A 21,762-nucleotide genomic window follows, 5' to 3' on the forward strand; every position below is an offset into this window, starting at 1 on the left:
TTAAGCTCCAATAAAGATTGAGTTATAAAAGTTCGTATGTGTTTGTGTGGGGGGTATTTTTTTTTTTAGGCTCTTCACCTCCCTCCTTTGTAAGGTCAGGAATACCCTGTGTGCCTCCGCCTTGCAAGAAGACCCAGAAAAACCCCTTCGGGCTTCCTGGTGGCACCAGCAGGAAACAGACAGCTCAGAATGGTAGGGAAGAACATCAATGCATTGGGCAGGGAAATAAGTGACTGCTAACCCCTGCAACCAGGCCAGGATGGGGAGGGCGTGGGAAAGGCAACACCAGCCATCAATTCCTACCTACTTTCTATGAAGGAAATAAAAAGAAATGCCTGATGCTTCTGCACCCGCATCTTCAAGCAATTATTTTCCCTTGTGTGGCATCATGACTCCCTGCGCTGTCACAAACAGACAAGACCAGAAATCCAGGCAAATGTGAGAGCTACATCAGCAGAGCACATGGCTTCTCCTTTTCTCTGTGCTTCGGAAAGGTTTTTTGGAATAAAAGACTCCAGGAGAAGAAGCAATGGTGGGACTGGCCAAGTTCTCCTGTTGCACCTTGCAGTCAGTTTTGGAGCAAGACATTCCCACCACCTTAATCCTCCTGGCTCTGCTTCACTGCAAATCATGGCTAAGCAAGGAAAAATTTTCACTTACTTTTTAATTCTCTCTCCAAATGATGCTATTTCTTCAAGGATGCTTTGAACAGCTATGATGATCTCCTGGACCATGTGGATTCTCTCAATTAACCCCTTTTTCTCGGATTCCTAACAACAACAAAAGAAAACCAAAACTTTTTATACATTCAGTATTTGCTAACATGTTCACAGATATATGAAAAAAATAAGAGTCCCAGTATTGCTGATGCACCCGTGAACTCCGGTATACCACCGAAGGAAGGAGAGAACACGCACTCTGGTTTATCACATACAATTAACATGAAGACATATAGAACCTCTGCCCATATGCTAAGGAAAAGGAGGAGAATATAGGTATTTTCTTCCTTTTCCTTAGCACATGGGCAGAGGTTTCTTCATCTTCTAACACAAATCGACTGCAGGATCTCAAACCAGGCTTTTACTGAAAAGCCCAGTTGCATGCCCAAGCAGAAGAGGTGCTGAGCACCCCTGAGCTGACCTGCAGGGAGTGCTGGGTGCTCAGTGCTTCTCAAGAACAAGAATATTCTTGTGCAGAACTTCTGAATATCACTTTTCTGAGCTTTGTAGGCTCCCGACAACCACGCTGTTTTCTGTATATAAATTAGCAGCAAGATAGTGAATGCAATATTTTTTTGAACAATCTGTATACAGAGACCTATTCTTTTACTGAAAAAAAAAAAAAAAGAATCAAAGGAAAAAATGTCATTTTCCTTTTACAGCAGCCATTTCACAACTTCATTTCTTACTGCTTATTTTAGGCAACAACATTACAGGACATTACTACACATGTGCAGAAATAAAAAGGAAGCACAGAATGAATTAAAAATCAAAATTACTTAAATCAGCCTTGGAAATCAGTATACAATTATCAGCATTCAGCATTTCTTTGCCAGCAATCTAACACACATACAGCCATGCAAATTGGTGCGGTTGCAGATATTCTAGCAAGAAATCAGCAAAACATTCACTTATTACAAAATGCAGAGCCCTGGACACTGATTTTACATCACATTTAGACACTTCAAAATCAGCCCAATTTAGAAAAAAATACATTTAAAGTTGTGTTTTAACCAGTCAGTGCCCAGAGAGGAAAGATGCTGGTAAAACACACATTGCATCCATCCTCTCCATGGTCTCTACTGGCCAGGGCAGGGGAAAGGCTGGGCAGGAGTCAGCAAGGGCCAGACACTTGGAGCAACATGGCTGCAATTCTGCTTCTGTGTTGTGAACCCACGTTATTTCTCGCCGGAGAGAGGGTCAGAGGCTGCTTAAAGTTGCAGTGGGCCAGAGAGGTGAAGGCTCATGGCTACAGCCTTTTGGCACTACTGTGCGGCGAGAGGGCTAGCGTGCATCTGAGACAAGAGCACCGCACTACGTGGTTGTATGCTGGAGTAACGTATGCATCCTCCTTGGATGCTGAGAGGCAGGCATGATGGTACAGCCCTTGCAACCCTTGGAGCTACTTACTGCCCATTTGTCTTCCCCATAGCTGTTGAGTTTAAAAAGCCAGCCAAAACCACCACGGAGTTATCAAGCTCCAGACATTTGAATATTTGCCTTTAGGTTGCAAGTGAGTGCACAATGAATAGAAGCAGCATTTTAAATAATCACACATTTGGGTGTGAAAATGAGTATTTTTACATTAATAAAACAACCAACAAAAATTAAACCCTTGGGGTGTGAAATAACCCCGGAACAAAATAAATAAATAAATAGTCAGTTTATGTGAAAATAGCACCAAAAAGTCATTTTCACACAACTCCAGTTATAACCTCGTTAGGCTTAAATGTAAATGACACATTAAGATTATATTTAACTATTCACTCACTAGAATGGTAGAACGGTCCCTTAGCCATAGTTGGCTTTTTTGCACCGAATTTGGAAGCAGAAGTCGGGGAGCAGTAAATGGAGAACCAGCCAGTGGGAATTTAATTCTGTCCAAATTCAGACAGAGGGGTAAAGAAACCACTTTAGATAAAGTGATATTCCAGGGCAAGCCTACTCTTGCTGCCCAGAGCTGCAAGGAACATCATCTGTCAGCTCTATCTGCATCATGCTGACTTCATTTACACATCTCCAATTGAGCTTAGAAATGTGGTGATAATGCAGTTTAACCAGTACAACATAACTTCTGCTGCAGCCACCAAGCAGACCAAGAAAACAAACCAGAAACTACCAGTCCCTAGGACATAATGACAATTGCATGCATATTCTTACCTAGCATGCATGCTAAAATCACCCCTAGACAATGGCATTTTCAATTTATCATACAATATATGCCCAACCAAGGATAAGGCAAAGCAGACTGGGATTAGAAAGCCCTGTAAATGCAATCAGTTATTAGAGAGACAAATAGGCTAACAACCACCCTTGCAGTACACACTGCAATATGCGCGCAGAATCATTTGAAAATCCTGAAAATCTGTCAATGTCTTTTCTTTGTTATTATCATTTTGTTCTGGAAACCTGCAGTCAAAACACATGTACGGGATGATTAGCTTACTGGTTAAGCAAGAGAGAGGCAGAAAAATGAAATACAACAAACAGGACTTTCCAAGTTATTTAGGTTTTTTTGGAATATTGTTTACACTTCCTGAAGTCAGCACCTCACAAAACACTATTGGAAGCAGTAAGAGAGTTCATAGTCCATTGAGATGACAGTCACTGGTTCATATTTATTAGTAACGGGGCAACTGTCATACAGAAAGCTGTATTTGAATGTTGCCGTATTTGTGGAAGATGAAAAAAATAATCCTAAATACATCTTCCACTAAACACACGTTCCCATCTGTGCAAGCTCCCACCAGCCAGATAATTTTTCTACATCCTCCTCAGGTACCAATCCTTTCTGATTTCTTTTGGGTTCCATATATTATGCTGCTTGAAAACATGATTTGGATACCCATGGTTCAAAATCGCATCTCAGAAGCTTTTGCTTGAATTAAAAATAAAATATCCTGCTTGTTTCTGGCATTTTTTTCCCTAAAACCAGTCGTGAAACTTCCATTCCTTCAAGGCCTTTTCCTTCTTTATTTCTTAGCTGATTACAGCACTGTGGGTGGACTAAAACTAGTCTTGAGCCTCTGGGAAAGAATTAACTCCATCAAAATGAATTTACAACTGAGAATTAATTATATAATCAGTGTGTTACTTTAAATCTTCCTTGCATATCCTGATTTAAGAAACCTTCATTTCTACATTAATTGCCTGAACAAAACCACAAAAGGGATCTTACAAAAGATTAAGCATGTCAGGGGAAGGGGGGTGGGTGGGAACCAAAACCAAAAAACAACAGCAAATTCAGCAATTACCTTTTGTGTCCATCTAATGCACATCAGCTTAAAATTGTAAATGAAGACACCAAATGCCTGCCATGCTGAATGAAAGGTGCTTCTAGATTTTTAAATTTCTGAAATATGTAACAGGACATGTAAATGCACTCAAAGGGTTACTATGGCTCTGTGATCTTCCTTCCCTTCCCTATGATGTTATGCTGCTCCCAGACTTTCAGGACAGTTGCAAAACAAACTGTCACACAACCACAAAACTGAGGTACTTCCAATGCCAAAGACTTCAAAAGTGTGTGAAATACGGGGCAGGCCAGGAGACAATGTCTCCAGCATTAACATGGCAATTCCCAACGGGTGAGCTACGGTTGTCAGAGCTGGGCTTGCAAGGGAAAAAGAGCTACGGAGGAAGAGACTGAAGGCAAATATTATCAATCGTCTGCTCTGCAACAAAGACCAAATAACTTTAGTTGCTGCTTCTGCTCTAGCAAAGCATCGGTTAGCAAATTGAAAACTTGGATGGTGGAGATCATCTAACTTCTTGTGATGATCCGTTTCAATGATTAATAGCTTTCATCTTTACAAAAAGCTGTTCTGTATTTTTTAAATCTACCCTTCCAATATTTTTCGTCTGGATACATCCAAAGCAGTAAGCAACACTCCAAACACAGACAATTTTTCTGTTGTTCTCTAAGTGTATTTCTGATGTATACCACAAACATCATACGCACACAACTGAAAACAGGCTCAAAGCCACGAGCAAGTACTAAATATTTGGTCACTTGGATTTCATATAAAACACTCACAGAAAAAGAAATCTTGCATGCAACTTTCTAACAAGTGGTATTCATCAGCAGATTTTTGGCATGCCAAGGGAAACTCAATATATAAAGCTGAGGAACACTTGGGGGAAAGGATGAGGAAAAGGGGAGGAGAAAAAATAAATAGGCATTAATGCAAAAGAAGGAAGAAAACAGGATATAGGCAACTAAGTCAGGAATTAAAAACTGGAAAATCTTCAGGAATTCAGAGTTAGTCTGCCTAGCCCTGGGCTGGCCTAACTTCCAGGATTAGCTTTTTACAGTGGCTATCTCATTATGCCACCACTGCTGCAAGCAGGGCATAAGGTAATGTTTTACCAGGATTTCTCCCATGTACCAGATATAAATTCCCCAGTGTACTAGCAAAAACAAGATTGATGGAAAGGGGAAAGGAAGGAAAAAAAGCTCAGGCATGTGTGCCTTTTTGCTCCACTATTATTCTGGTGGGGTTTTGTTGTGGGTTTTTTTTGGTTTTGTTTTTGTGTTTTGGTTTTTTTTTTTTTTTAAAAAAAAAGACATGCCGTAGTTATTTAGAGAAAAGCAGACTTCGCCAAACTTGGATTTAACTTGCAACTTGCTTTGTGCTAGACCACCAAACTCTGACCTTACCGGTGTCCAGCAAAACCTGTGCCAAGCAACATCTTAAGGCCAAAACGCTCATAGATGAAGAACTTCTGAAACCAAAAAAGATTTTATTGGGTATAAACAGCAGACCACTCGCCTTTATTGTTTGCAGGGAACAGTTCACTAACAGCTTCAGTCTAACAGCAGAACGAAGCTCTTGTGGGAGGTGGTAGCCATGGAGTGACAGACAGTCTCTTGGTAGCTAAAATGAATTCCAGGCAGAGCTTTGAAAATAGTCACCACAGCAACCTTGAACTGGATCCCGCCTTTGGTGGGAGCCAAAGGCAGCTGAAACAAACCCAGCAATCTGCCTTGCTGAGTCACTGCCTTGTCCTGCACTGCAGTGTCTGCTGCATGTCAAGGAGAGCTTCTCCGCACTTCCAGGAGGATGGGTACCCGGAGAGAACGGCTGCCAAACTCTGAGCAATTGCCTCGTGCAGTCCTGAAACTGTGCATCACAGGATCTTTTTGTTTATTAACACCATGCTGCAAACGTGCCTGCCTGGCTGCGGAAATTTAGCAAAACTGAGTGTACTTGAAATAATTACCAAATAGAGGAAATGCAACACATACAGGTCAATTTATGCTCTCAGTTAAAAAGGTGTGAAATCTGGAATAATTCCACCAGAGCCAATAGAATCACTCCAGATTCATGTGAAGGAGAGCGCCATCGGCCTTACAAGGGACACATTTTAAAAGCAATGGCACATCAGCCTACAGCTAAGGCTGGGGGAACACTGGCTAAAAGACAGAAGATGACCGCTTCACGCCTTGTTCAGTAAGACTTACACTTTCTTCACTTACATTAGACGAATTTCATCTGTGCACAGAGGACCAGCAAAAGTCCCCTAAGCCCAATCCAAGAAATATTTTATATGGAGAGGCTTAGGTCATAACTGTTGCAAAATGCTGGGGGTTTAAGAGGCATTTTCTGTAATTTTCATAGACATGTAAAGTAACGCAACATCTGGTGGTATTGCTACAAGTTTTAGAGCAATACTGGTAGTCACAACAGAATAAAACACCATTCAGGTGAGGAACATGTGCATAAGAAGCAAAAAGAAAGAAGCCTGAATGGAGATAAAAGTCATCAGTCATCTTTGATTTAAAAAGAGGAAGGAGAAAGAAAACAACTTTGCTCAAATAAGTGCTTTCGCCTGGAAATACATGAGACCTAAGAACAATCATATGTGATTAAACTTAAACTACTGGATCATCACCTATAATGTAGGCAATGATCTTTAGCAATTTGGGGTACAGGAAAAAGACAGACCCATTCATACATCTGGCCAATTCTAAATACATTTTAAATAGTTGCAATTTAACGGACAAGAACTCTGATGTTAATGTGCTCAGTCCAGTGACCTGCCTAGCGCTATTCAATACATCTCCCAGAGACTCAAGAGAAGTTACAGAGTTGCCTTACCCACCCCCAGGGGCAAGAGGGAGAGCTTTAGACTGCCATAGGGCTGTTAGGGTTTAATATGAGGAGAGCCATACCACAGTCCCGAGGATATTTAAAAGTCCTCTGTGAGTCCCTCCTCTCGGCTCCTCTCTACCATCACTCCTAAACCTACGGGTCATGATGTCGAGACAAGGATTGTACCAATCGTACCATAAGCAATAAGGGATGCCTATGGGTAAGAGCAGTCCTAAACAACGATGCAGTGTAAATAAGAAAAAACAGCAGACCATTTATCTTCCAGTTTCTCATACACGGGAGGCTCCCAAGCAAAGAGCAAAGCACAACCAAGGCAACCCCTGTACTTTGTCTTAACCAGAAGTTGATTAGGTTAATAAGAAGCTTGGAGAAAACTTACAGAAGCGATACCTGGAAACTTGTATTACATCCTAGTCAAGACGGTTGCAAGACCAGACAATTACGTGTGCTTAGAAGCGTCCCATCCTCCAGCTTTGCACTGAGCATAGCCCAGGCAAGTAGCAGAATCTGTCCCTCAGGTTTCTCCATCACTAACATGTATTCATGGTCTGTGTGTAGACTCATTGGGAAGCACTAAGAGAAAAGCCACAAAGAGCCAAAAGAAGAACAAACAGAAATTCAAGGGAGTCCACACCTATAGAAACACACACCTTGTGGGGGTTTTAGGACACAGTCTTGCCCGTCATGTTGTGGAGAAGGTGGGTGCTCCTTGCTAGTCTGACCATACCATATGTATCACAGGGTATTTTCAAGTCTCAACCATCATTTCTCTTCAGCAATCTTAATGGGAGATGTTGAAATATTATATTGCAATTGTTGTATTGAAGAGAAAAAGAAAAACTAATGAAATTATTTATACTTCCAAGGAAGAAAACAATGAAATGATATTGTCTCATATGACCTTTCCTAAGTATGGGGATATAGCATCTTACACAATAGACTCTTGGTTCATGTTTCAATTACTGACCTTTACTGTGGAGAAAATTAATGCAATTTTCATCGTAATCCACCCGTACAAATAAGATCCATATGGAAGGTTTCCACATGCTGAATCTAACTCAAATGGAAAATGTCAGCTGTTTGCTACTGGATGAATTTGACTTTAATTTGTTCGGCTGGAGTCTTTTTGAACTGTGTTCATAAAACTTTGTATATTTTTGGTACCTATTTTTGACAGAGAATTTCCTACATTAGAAACACTGGATTTTTCTTCTTTGGGGACTTTTTCCCACTCTTCTTTTTTCCAATACATGAGACACTAAACATTTCTTGGAAGTTGCCAAATAACTTGGCTGAAAGCCACAGTGTCATCCGATCCTCCCCTACGACATCCCACTAGCCAAGCAGAGCTATCTCGGCTCACCAGTGGATAGAAACCCTCCAAGAAAAAAAAAAAAAAAAACAAACCCAAATATAAAAACAGGAATTGTTGTTGATTTACTTTTGTCTCTGATTTTCTTTTGAATCAGTTACCAGACTTGGAAATAGTAGTAATTTAAGTTTTGTCTGTTTTGGAAGAGATGCAAACTTTTATCCAGACAACTTAAGATCATGAGAAGATTCCAAGACTCTTTCCAGTCGGGCGCTATGACACACTCATTCAACAGGGTAACCGTCTACTCTTGAAGCTCTACAGACATTGTCAAAAATGAAAAGAAAAAAAAAAACCCTAAAATAAATAGAAATGGTCAACAATCTGACAACTTACATTTAGCCACACAGGACTTGTCTATACCTTTCTACTGCCAGGCAAAAGATGCTGCAGTGACGCAATTTTAAAACAATCCTTATTCAGACAGCCTGACAGACCCCAGAGCTGACACGATGCAGCCTGAGCTCAGTGTCCAAGATGGCACAAATCCGAGAAGGCATTCATCCACCGAACAGCTTGTGCCAAAGGGACAGAGGTCTCTTATCTTCTACAGTCCTCCATGCTGGTATCTGCAGAGGGCGGGGGGGGGAAAGAAAGGGGGAGCTGGCAATTAAGCCCTGTCATCTAAGACAGATAGTTTAGGTGGAGGGAGTTAATCTGCTCTTGGGTTTCTGAACTAAGTGTCTATGTATTTATAATTTGTAAACAGTTCATCTCTTAGAGGGTGTGTTACAGTTCCCAGAAGCATGGTCTGTTATGTCTAACATGCAGCAGAACCCAGAAAGGCTATGTGTGTGAGTATTTTGATACAGCACGATGATAGGAAACAGAAACAGTGACCCTGTATAGCACAACCCAACTAGCAGATTTCAACTTTAGGAGGTCTTGTATTAGGGAGGAAAAAGAAAAAAAATACACAGACTTCTGAAAGTATAGTTGTCTGTTTAAATGTTGACATTGTCATGAGATAATGTCGTAAGACTACATTTTTCTTACACTCCCTAGAGAGCATTGGCCACCCTCAGACTTGGAAGTCACTTAGAATAAACCTAACGCACTTAAAAATGCAACTTGGCAAGCATGGTCCGTCCCACCAACGATGCAAAGGGGACACAGCCCGGACAGGACAGGGACATCAAGGCAATGCTGTACAGCACTGGACGTGGGACACACGGAGCGACTGGCAATTCCCCCTCCTGGTAATTCTGTGTCAGAATTCCATATACCCATAACACTAGCATATCAATTAATAAAAGTTAGGCATTATTACCGCTGTAATGTTGGGATATAGTGCTATCTTGATGAGAAAGCCTGCTGGAGGTGTCTGTGAGTAACTTTAGCCAGCGCCACCAGCTCTTTACTTCAGAGTCACTGTGCACGCATGGAATGGAGATAGAGGCAACACTGATTACAAAATTATACGGCCAAATCATCAGCAGCTCAACACTGACTCTCAGGAGTTTTCCCAAACCTTCATATGTCATTGAAAGAAACCAAGAAAGGAAACGGCAGTGAAGTTGTTGAGGGGGGAGCAAAAATGCAAAGTGCTTACTTCCATATTTAAGTGACCCAACTGTATTTACACAGAGAACCAAAGTCACTGGAGTTAAATCAAATGTAAAGGTAACCTAGAATATTTTGGCTCTGCAGCAATGAACCTGTGGCACTGCACACAAAACAGAGGATTAAATACCTACTTAATACCTTTTTTACTTTTTTTCCCCCCTACCTCAGCACTTGCAAATGAAAAAGAGGAATACTAAAAAAGGAGAAAGTAAATGCAGTTGGTTCCAATGAATAAGTTACATCTCTGGGCATCACACAAATAAGATGTAGGGTCAATACTCACAGGTGTCTAGCTTTGGGTACCCACAAAATAGAAATTATAGCCTTTCAGAGATACACAGTACTCCTTTGAAAAAGATGCAGCTTTCATTTACCAACTTCTGATGAGTTCCAGATATTGGTTCATTTAGCTGACCAATTTTACGATGTAAAGGGTGAATTATAAATGAGAACATTTAAGCAATTACTGTGTGTTGCAAGAAACCTGTAATTCAACTAAATTGTCCAAAGTTCACTTTATAACTTTAATGAATTTCTGGTTGCTCACTAAAATATAACCACCACAGAAGAGCAGGTTAAATTTAAATAACTATTCCCATGAATTAGTCTGCCCAGCTTCAATTCTAGTGTCTGTGACTGAGAAGAGTTAAGGTGCGCTTGCTGACTGTGGTATTGATTTACTTCTCAATGATCAACAATTTCACTGTAACACTCTTAAAACATAGAATATTCAAGAAGAATCTTATTAACTTAGTATGCAATTTGAAAGTTTCACATCGCCTTCTGAACATTTTCTTCCTAACAGCTAATGTTCCTTTGCATGCTGTTGCTCGTTAAATAATTCCTCACCTTTTAGCTTTAAAGTATTTATAGATTATCAGATCCTCCTTCACTTACTTATGTTTTTTCAAGCTGTATACATTAAGTTCTCTTAATCTTCCTTCGTATGTCATGCCCTCTAATCCTTTTATCATTTGTCACTGTGGTTTGATAAACTTGAAAAAAAAAATCCAATGAATTTTTCATAGTGAGTAGAATGAGTAAGTACGCTCCAATAAAATAAAAAACAGACCTTGCCAATTCCAATTCTTTCTACATTTCAGCCGATGAACTAAAACGTTGTTTTTTTTCCCCAGCCTCTGAAAGAAATGTTGAGAAAGTTCTAACAAGTCCTCCACGAATCGTACCAATTCTGGCCAACAGAAATGGAAATGCCACATCGTTTGGGGAAAGCCATTAGTATAGAATGCCATTTCACACTCAGAATGGAAGCGATGGAGAATTTTACAGGCTCATGCTTGTCTTTGCACCCTGTCCACCCATACTCACTCTGTAAGTGAACATACATGAACATGTGCCTGTTACGATTTCAAGCACAGACGAGACTGCTCTGATGCAAGCAGCATGCAGAGGTCTCGCGCAGGTAGCGCCACTATGGAATGTTACACAAACCAATCTTCCAATCTCTCCTTACTTTCAAATCTGTCAACCAGTAAACTGGTAACAACTGGTCTCCCAGTTAATACAGATAATCAATGAAGATCTCACAGAGGTAGGATGGTGGGTTTGTGCTCTCCCACATTCCTTCTGATTCTAGCTAACACAGTCTTGAGAGATGCTTACCTTATCATCTTCATCCTCATCTTCATCCAAGCCCATAAGTTCCTGAAAAAGCAGACGTCTATGTTACAAAACACTACTTGTTTGTGTGTTTTTTTTCCAGTGACAGGCAGTGTTCAAAAAGCTTATGATACTCCTACAACATTTCATTGCATAGTTTTCTCCCACTTCTATTGCAAGTCATCAAAAAAACCCACCACTTTCACCTTTCAGAAATAACGTTTTGTATTCAAGGACTTTTTTTTGTGTGTGTGTGTGTGTGTGATATCTTGAACAAAGCACGCAATACCTTATACAAATTTTAAAGTCTAAATAAAGCATTAGTGGCTGTGTCCAGTAGTTTGAAGGCAACAGGCTTTCAGATTCATTGCTGACTTTTACTGTCTGTAAACAACTTTGTTCTTAGTCTGACAAATGAACCAGCCGGTATGTCAAGGCTGAGGACTCTATACTCAACTTGTTCCATCCTCACTACTACAATGACTGCTCCCTCCCTTTAGGGCCATTACTAAAACATTAGACTTTAGAAAATACATTAGTATGAACATAATCAACCTCACAAATCACAGTCAGGTTTCCATGCAGCATTATTTCCTCCCTTTAACTTCTGTGCTGACAGGTAGGGGAGAAAACAAAAGACTAGGCGCTAAGGCTTGAAACGAGGAGCACTTGGCTTTCAGTTCAGGTATGCAGTAAGCTGAGCTTTTAACAGGGTCCTCTGAGTTATTCTTGGTTATTTAGTAGGTACATTTGAATTGCGCACTACAGGTTTACGTACAGCAAACATGCAAAGAATGTGAAGAATCACAATAGATGTTTTGAATTAGGGGTTTTTTTGGAGGGGTTCGGTGGTATGGGTTTGTTTGTGGGTTTTTTTCTCCCCCTCCCCCAAAAAAAGCAGTGAAAAGCCATTGCACCTAGCATGCAGAAGGTACTGAGAGCTCAGATACCCACATTTACTCTTTGACTCTCTGGAATACCCCAGGCAGCGGAATTAACACTGAAGACTGTTAACATTTCTGTACAAGCTCCTCATATGTAAAACATAAACCATTTTACCAATATTCACAATTTTAGCCTCCTGGCAACTGGATCATACGTGCAAGGTTAATACTATTGTTCCCATTGTATAGCCCAGGAAACAGAGAACATTTGAGGTCTACTTTTGCAGGCTGTTGCATGCATTCCTCTATATACATGAAATGTGCATGCCGGCTCACAAAAAACAAAGGTAGGGCCCATGCAGCCAACGTCTGAAGAAGCAAAAAATAAATAAATCATTGTGCAAAAAGCATTGCTATTTTGAAGAAAACCTTTTCTCATCTGCAGGACACATGTGACTAAGGGTAGCACCTGACTGTCTATTTTTGACCTGCAGATGGTTAGAATCATAGACACACATAAAAAAGAAATCAGGTAATATTAAAGGCACTTTGACTACTTGTTCCATATGATCGCACTCCTGCAAAGAACTTAGGCAGATGTGTAACTCTGCTTATGCAAAATGCACCCTTGAATTTCACAGCATCGTGTGGCTTGCAGGATCTGAGACAGGAACAGGGCCATCTTTCTGATTCACCTTTCTTCAGTATTACTACAATTAACCTGTACTTTCAGATATAGCCTTAATGTAGCTTCCGTCTAAATGATGTACTGCTCGGTTTAGCTGACCTTTGTGAGACTCTCCTCACCTGAACGTGCAACAAGCTCACCACAGGATGACTGATGGGTGCTGGAAGGTATTCCTTCTGTAGTTTTTTCCTGGGTAAGTTACTACTATTTTGTATAGTGTTTTGTATTAAAACCAAAACATCCGTTTGCCTGGGATTCTCCCACATGGGAAGTTCTCATTTCACTGATGAAACAGTCACTGAAGACACACAATGTCTTCTACATTATTCTGGACTTGGCTGAAACCAGAGGAAAGCATTTCTTTTACCATGTTCTCATATCAAGTCTATGTTCTGGTCTGGATAATGCAACTTCCCATATTTTCTAACAATCTTTCCACTTGGGAATTGATGAAAACTGAACTAGGAGCAACTTCTTCTTGCAAAAACTAATAAACCTGCTATTGACCTTTCTAATTCTAGGATATTATTTCTTTGTATAAAATCCATTTGATTCATTTGGGAAAAGATATTCTTCATGAGTAAAAATGTCAATCATCTTTCTATCAAAAGTTAGAAGGAAGCTATAATTCAGCCTGTATTTCACTGCTGTATGTATTACACATTTAAAATACAGAATATTATGGACATCTATGAATTTACTCTCTTTTCTAACTGCAATTACTGGTTAACATCAAGCAGCATTTGCACAGTAGCACTTCACCACATGTTCTAAGTATTTTTGTATTTAAATCATTTTTTCTCTCAGATGAAGTTAAAAAACTGAAGGCTAAGTTTCTGGGGAAAAAATGCATCTGTCATTTAAAAGGTGGGGGGTGGGGAGGAGGAATAAGGGTTTCTTGAAGTCCCAGATCACAGGACAAGGTTTAAAAACAACTTCTATTGACCTTCCTCTTCTGTGAATCATGACTCATCAGTGTGATGCAAGTGTAAGGGCAGTAGGGGCATGGGGTTTAGGAACTTGTTGCTTTGTAAGTCTTTCTTAATTCAACTTAACGTCTGTAGTTATTTAGTAAGTGAAATCCCCCTCCTACATACTCTTGTCATCCTCTCCTACTACTCTGAATGGTTTATTGCTTGAGTTCAATCACGAAAAGTGAGAGAGTCGGGGTTTATTTTCAGTAACTTTGAAATAAAAATGCTGTTTAGCTACACAACTAGCTTAATACCACTAAAATGCACCAAATTTTGCTCAAGGGCAAATTCAAGCTGGGGCTGCAAGAAATGTTACTGCCACTTTACTTGCCTGGGCATCTTGGGTGTTGTTGACCTTCCCAGTTGCAACGAGGGAGAAGTTGTAGGCAAAGAGCACCAGCAGAGCCAGGGGCACCATGTACAGTTCCACGCTCCAGACGGTGACCACAAATACCTGGGAGAAATAAAGCAGCAGGAGGGAATACATACAAGCATTTAAAAAGAAAGACATAAGAAAGCCTTTCAGTCATTATCCCTATGCACATTCATCCTTGAGTCTCTGTTAACTTCATTCATATTATTATTCTGGCAAAGAAAGTCTGCTTGCAAAGCATGCTCTCTTTTTATTCTGCTTGAGTCCATTAGGCTGCCATTTGTTAGCTTCTCCTCCCCTGTGCACGGGGAAGTACAAGGCCATGAACAGAAGGTTAGTCCGAAGGCTTTATCTGCTCCTTTCTGGGATCTCCTCAAGCCTGAAAACCTTTTGTCCTTAGTGCTGGTGCATAACAGACCCACTTACAGAGGTAAACCTGTTCCACTTCATCAAACCCTAATTGTCAGGGTTTTTTTTTTTCACAAGAGGAGAGTTTCTTTTGTGCAACAGGAGCCATCCAGCTCCCTTGTCACTCCACAGGGGATGATCAGCAATGCATCTTCACCATCAATCCACCTATATTCTTGTCACGGCAGCACAGATAAAGGACCATACCCTTCCCGGAGGCAAGGCTCTAGTTTGCATGTGATATATTATTTTGGAAAAGGATCCAGTAAGCCTAGTCTCCATTCTCATACTCTTTGCCATTTTTCAGCACAGCATATTCTGATTTCACTGGTTGCTTGGAGTCTCTCTGCCCAGAAATGGCAGGAGCTTGTGCATTTGGAGTGGTATCCATTAACAGCAAAACCAGAAGCCAAATTTTGAAGTTCTGTTCTGCAAACTGGATCAGCAAAACACATAACTAACACAATGGATATTTAAAAAGCACTTAGGATTATTTTTTTTTTTTAAATGATACCATGATAAACTGTAATCCTATCTTACAAGTACCAACGATAACATGAATGGACTGCAAACTTGGAGTGGCTGGCAATACAAAGTCAATAAACTAAATCCAGAACTGCCATAAAATGGATGTTGTGAACCCATTTCCTTTTCTACTCATACACAGTGTTTCCAGAAGTACTGCCTAATGCTGGTAGTAATTTGAAGCTATTTTAAACAATCTGCTTTAAAGACAAGGCACAAACACATTTATCTGATTCTTCTTCCCCCAAAGGAACCCGGAATGATCAGAAACAAAAATCATGGTTTTAGAATAATACTGGTACGTGAAAATGAGTCAGATCCAGTGAATGTGTCCCAAACTGCAATGAAGTGAAAATTCTAAGGGTGATAAGAAAGCTAAATCTCCACCTCCCTTCATCCTTGGCCTGTCAGGTACTACATATAAAGACAATGCTGGCACTTGCAGAATGGGATATTTATGGCAATGGATTTTGTGTTATGGACCTGAAAGTCTAACCACACTGCACCAAAGAAGCACTTCCCACTGCATTCAGCGGGGTGAGAATTTATACCTCTAAAAAACAGCAGCTGTTGTAACTTTTAAACAAAAAGACTTGTCTGACATCAGACAAATGGCCGGTTAATATCTACCAGGGGCCAAGCATAACCCAAGTAACGATGTATCCGTAACCTTGCCCAAACAGCAGTTGCATTTTCTGGAGTGAACCTGATTTTATGTTAGCTGTTGCTATGCGAGGAATTAAGACTGTCATCCTGTTCTTGGCATTTGTAGGCCAGTAAAATGAACTTTGAGATATATTAATTTATAAAATGGGCTGACAACCAGGCAAAATATCCCCATACTATTGATTTGCAGCATAGGAACGTAGAATAGGATTTGGTTTTGATTATATCTTCTTTTTGATCCTGCTTTTCAACATACTAAAAAATTCGAAGTGATAATGATTCCAACAGCCACATTTCGTATGTAAGCAAGGCAACAGAAATGCACGAGCCCTGGCCAAGAAGGCACAGTACTTGATCTGCCTTACAGGAGTCTTGCATGGCTTTAGTTAATAAAGACTTCAAAAACTGGTATTCCAAGCTAAAGTGTCTTCCACAAATGAAAAGTTCAAACCTGAACAAGTTCCTCTGAAGCTGTTCCAACTCACTTGGATGAATCTCTGCTTGCTTTGTAAGACAAAGCGAAGGTGATACCAGCTCCTGTCCTGCCTCAAATGTCACTCTAACGTGGACCTGTTACTGTACATACCTATACAGGTATCCATCTCAGGTACACAGAGACAGATAAAAACACACACACACACATATAAATACAGATCTGATCCTTATGTAAACTCCTTCATGGAAATTCATATTGCCAGGTATTAATTCAAAACACTTGCTTCAGCCTGTCGGAGGAGGTTGCATTTTCATCATCGCCCTGGCGTATTTGCAAACTCAGTCTTCTCTTAACGCAGCAAAAAGACTCCACCAGCCGTCAGCTAGGCAAAGTCCTACAGGAGTCAATGAAGCTCTTGAAGAACCTCTATTCATTCAGTTGCAGGACTTGAACCAATTTTAGTGCATCTGTCACCATCCTGTACGAACACCACTCTGCTCAGTTGCAAGTATAATACAACCTTGCAATCACAGGTCATTTAGGCAAGATACAAAATCAAGACCTTGGTGATTTTAGATCCAACAGTACATTCTGTGTATTATTAAGTTTCAGACCTTAAATAAAACTTAAAACTTAATTACAAAATCTCACTGTAGTCTCAATTGATAGCTGAGGCATGTTGCCGCTTCCTTTCTAATGCCGACTGGTTAATCAGTTGCTGAGTTATAACTCAGACAGCGATGCTTTGATAGAGCTCCCACATCTCCTTCAAGAAGAGTTGCTTTACAGCTCCCGCTGCAGTAAAGGGAACTTTCATTACTGTGACACAACACAGACACAAGACAAATTGATTCAGCTATTCAGAAATCATTTAGTCTCGGAGGTACGGGAAATGGTTGCTGTGAACATGCAGTACATAATAAAAGTTCAGAGGGTGTTTATAAAGCAAATAGAAACATTTCTGCATTCTAACAGCCTTTTGAGTAGTTCTGCAGCATCAGTTTTCAGAGCAGTTCCCAAACAGGTCCATGTCCTATTTTATCAACTCTTCTGCAGCTCCCCGACACTGACTACAGCACCAGCAGCCCTGTGACACAGACGCCCACTCCTCCAATTACAAGGTTCTCAATCATGCATGTTCTTATTTTCTCCCCAGCAATACCTTGTGCCTGGGACAAGCTCCTGCATTATCCTCCCTAAATTATTTTCCTAGCAATACTTTTTGCCAAAACTCAAGACCAGTTCAGCTGCTGACGTATAGAACGGCTATTGCAAGGAAAAAGATCTTGATTTCTTGCAATCCCTAGTCTGGTAAGGGAATCCCATAGACTGGTAAGGGAATCCCATAGACTGGTAAGGGAAGTCACTACCAGGTTCAGATCACTTGCTCAGTATCACAGAAGCCAGGGACAGGAACCAAGCCCCTATTTCAAATGATCCCATTTTAACAAACCATACTTTTTTCCATGTTTCACACCATCGTCAGACCAAGTCCTGTCAGACATAATCCACTGCACCATTGATACCTTTTCTGCTGGGCTTCATACTGTGCCTGGGGGAAGTTAAGAGGACAGTAGCCACTTTCTAAAACAAAAGCCAAACAAGTGGAACTAGCTTTCTGCATTACTTCTTCTAATGCAATCTGAGAATATAAAAGCCTATTATGGAACAGAGCAACTTCAGTTCCAGCATTATAAAACAATTATCAAAATAGAAACTGAAATAGGATAGACTTATCTGGAGGAAACAAAAGAAAAAGAGCTCTTGAAATTAATATTTAGACTAGAGTTCTACCTAGAAGAGAACAGCAATATCACAGTCTTGGAGAAAGGACCACTTGATTTCAACTGATTAATGTGTTGCTATTTCAAAGGGCCTAATAACTACAAGTTAAAGCTCTGGAGGTTTGGAAGCCGTTTCATCTGAAAATCATTGAAGAGGGGTCCAACTGTTCCTGTCAAGAAGCATGGAGTTTGAACAACCATGAGAGTGGCCCTTTTGACAGCAGTACAAAAGATGAGAGAAGGCAGTCTCAACTGAAAGTAAAAACAAACCCTTAGAAACACGTTTCAAATCTGGTTTTTCTGCCCCTCTGGTTCCAATTTAGGATCTGACTATTAAGAACAGATTTTAGACGGGTGTCTACTAAAGTATGCCCATAAAACATTTGTCACCAGCAAACCCACAGTCATGGGACAGAAGGAGTTTAGAAACCTAGCGTTAGGTAGGATTTTCTGCGTAGTTTTTCTACACAGTAATTTCATTTTTTTAACTCTAAAAACCAGGCTGTTTTTGATCTGGAGAGTCTTTGTGGAGAAGTAAAAGATGCTGTGTTGTGTGACAATACTCCTGGAAAACAACAGTGATGGGAGAAGGAGAGGGATACATTCCATCAGATGGAAAAAATAAAAGTGAAAGGAGATTAAATGCACGCAAGGAACCTATGGTAAAAGGTTATTTTCTCAGCCAGCATAGGCTCCAATGCTAATGAAATGCCTCATCAGCAGAGCTGTGAAAAATATTATTTGAAACTCCAAGTTTCAAAACCACACACAATTTAACTGAACTCTAAACTACTAACAGCTTTGTCAAAAGTTTCCTTGCAATTTATAAACACGGTCTGTGCAATTCACCAAGCCAGGAGAAAAACTTGAGCTGATCTTGTTGTGAATGTCCAAGTTATGTTTTGTGATAAACCAAAACGCTGGTTTTGATTTGAGACACAAAGACATGCTTCCCTTTATTTACAGGGGAGAAGAATTACAGATTTTTAACTTATCTCTGGATTATGTATTCTCAAGGTGCTGTGTATGTGTAAATGGACTCTATAAAAAGGCAGAAGTTTCTGCAGCTAAATGTTCAGGAAAAAACTCTCTAGCATTATTTTTTTTAAGCTTTCAGTCCCTTTGCCCCAAACAAAATTCAGGATATTAGCCAATAATGTAAGATACTGGCTCCCCAAAAGGGCACTCGAATCCCTTGGAGGCAATAAGCCTGTCGACAACGAATTATTTCTGACAGATACTTATTCCTGCCCTTAGAAAGGGAGAGTAAAAGAGGAATGAATGAGCACACTCGCACTGAGCAGTACATTTGTGCATATGTGTATACATATCTGTATATACAGAAGTATCTCTTCCAGATACAGGCAATACGGATGCATCAACGCTGTGGCACTGAGCCCATGCTAACAAAAACCAGGGTATGCAGTGTGGGCTCAGCCTGATGTGAGTGCAGCAATAAGGCTTGTGCTCTCGGGCTGGTTTGTGCATTGGACTAGTGACAATATTAAAAAAAAAAAGAAGAATAACAATTATGGAAAATAGCTCCACCTTAGGGCACAGCAAATAAAGGTTGAGGCAGTCAAGTAGTATGTATTTCCCACTAAAGGTCCTCTCCCAAGGACTTTTTTTTTTTCTTTTTTTTAAGAACAGGTCCTCTTCCAAAGATGCATTCCAGAATTGCTGTTACTAACCCTCTCCTTCCCGCATCCCTGTGATGCTCTCCCACCGTGCCATGGCCAGCTAAGAGTGCTCCTATGCCACTTCATAGCCACTAAGCTGGAGCTTAAGGAGGGGTCGGTTCTGAGCAGAGTCGCTCCCTCATTGCAATGCAATAACAGAAAACGTGGCAGGAAGAGAAATTACACTTAAATAAACCAACACTGTCAGAAGAAACCTATTTACTTTAGATTCAGTTTGCTTTTTGTGTCCCCAGCAAAAGAACACAGCATCTCAACGGTAGCAGGAATCGTGCGTTGTATTGAACACTGATGACCAAAATCAAAAATGACCTGAAGGAATAGAGGTCTTTAAATATTTATGCCACATTACAAATTATCTCTGCGTTGCTCCACACATAGCGTACGACTTACTAATTTTTTAAGGGCGTACCACAAGTAAAAAGCTTAGTTCTTCCACATGAGCTCTCTGTTCCAAGTGCAAATGCAATTGGAATCTAAAAACAAAGGTGGACATACACAAAAATCCACCTAAACACCCCAAAGCCAAACCTAAACATCAAATTGTGACCCAGAATAACTCAGCCTGTATTACATGTGTGACTGCACAGAACTGAGAAGTAGGAATAAAGGATATGCTTGTAGAATTTGCTGCCATGTAGACCTGATTCTTTTGCAGATGTTTTGGGTAACAGAAACAATGTGGCCATGTCTGCCCACTTCAGATGTCTGCGTAGGCTAAATGACACCGCGGCAAAGCCATGCCCTGCTGTAGTACCGCGTGTCCCATCTCTGCTAGTCCCAGCTGCAGCTTGCTGAGAAAGTGTCCCAGGATGAGGTTGAGGGGTGAGGGGAGGAACACAAGGTACCCACCTCGTGCTTGACAATTTACATTACCTGTGAGGGTGCAACAAGGAAAAGGAGTGACAGAATAAAGTCTTCAAAGGATAGGAACTGTTGTCACCACGGTCACAATTCTAACACCAGTTGCAACATTCAAAAAGAAAAGAAAAAATCCCCCACCGTTTCCACTCCCAGCAAAATCAGACATAAAACAACAAATAAATCCCTAACGAATACATGACAAATCTTGTACTGTTCAAGCCAATGTGTGTTAGGGCCCTTTTTACCACTGTGCTTTAGACTTTTCAGGGGGATCTCATTTTCCTTGCTACTGCTAGGAAGTAGCAACTCATTTGTGTTTTAAATGAAAGCTGTGATTCACGTGCAATCACAGGAGTCTCAGAAACGGCGCTTGAAGAAAAAGCATGTTGTTCTGCAAAAGTCGCAGAGAAATCAGAAGAGTTGACAGTATTACAATCTGTTCTCCACCATCCTCCTGGGACACTGCCGTCGGTAACTTCACAAGGGAAGGCTGGGATGCTATGCTTAGCGCTGCAAACAGTAAAAAAATGTCCACACTGATCCTGAATCACTTTTGCCATTAATCTGTTTAATGGATCTATTCTTGATTGATAATAATGCCTGGAATCATAAAATAAAATCGAACTAAAAAGTGAGGTTTTTCCTTTATTCTGATTATTTTGGTTACATTAATGAGATTTGCCAGCCTAGAAAATTGAAAACAAGATCCTTAGAGATCTTTCTTTAATGAGGGGTCAGGGAAGAGCCGCTTGCTTCAAGGTTTTTTTTGACAGAACTTGTCACCTGTTAAGTTTATATGCAACATAAGACTTATATGTTGCATTCCAGCTATTTGAAGATTATCTGCCAAACTGGTCAGTGTGGGTGATAATTTTCAACACAAAAAGGGGTGTGCCTGGGGGTGCCTTTGTCTTAAACCCCAAAGCCTACCAGCCACCACGAGTCTAACGGGGTGCCTCTGCCCAGCTTGCTTGTGGCTGCTACTTTCTCTTTATCCCTAACCCCAAAAGAGGTTAATCAAAAGAAACTCAACTACCACACCACAAGTTTTGGGTTCTGTATTTATGTAT

The 21,762-nt window shown here is 40.5% G+C and overlaps 1 protein-coding gene across 3 annotated transcripts in view; it reads right to left on the reverse strand.

Moving 5' to 3' along the window:
* The window catches only part of MCTP2 (multiple C2 and transmembrane domain containing 2), a 109,704-nt gene that overhangs the window by 9,350 nt on the left and 78,592 nt on the right, over nucleotides 1–21,762 (reverse strand). For all 3 annotated transcript variants that reach the window (XM_037395846.1, XM_037395845.1, XM_037395847.1), the window contains 3 exons: nucleotides 14,271–14,393; nucleotides 11,397–11,438; nucleotides 661–770 (listed from right to left, as the gene is read on the reverse strand). In XM_037395846.1, the coding sequence (XP_037251743.1) occupies nucleotides 661–770; nucleotides 11,397–11,438; nucleotides 14,271–14,393 (275 nt within the window). The remainder of the gene's footprint in view (nucleotides 1–660; nucleotides 771–11,396; nucleotides 11,439–14,270; nucleotides 14,394–21,762) is intronic.

Source organism: Falco rusticolus, chromosome 7 (genome assembly GCF_015220075.1).
Source record: "Falco rusticolus isolate bFalRus1 chromosome 7, bFalRus1.pri, whole genome shotgun sequence".
NCBI lineage: Eukaryota > Metazoa > Chordata > Aves > Falconiformes > Falconidae > Falco > Falco rusticolus.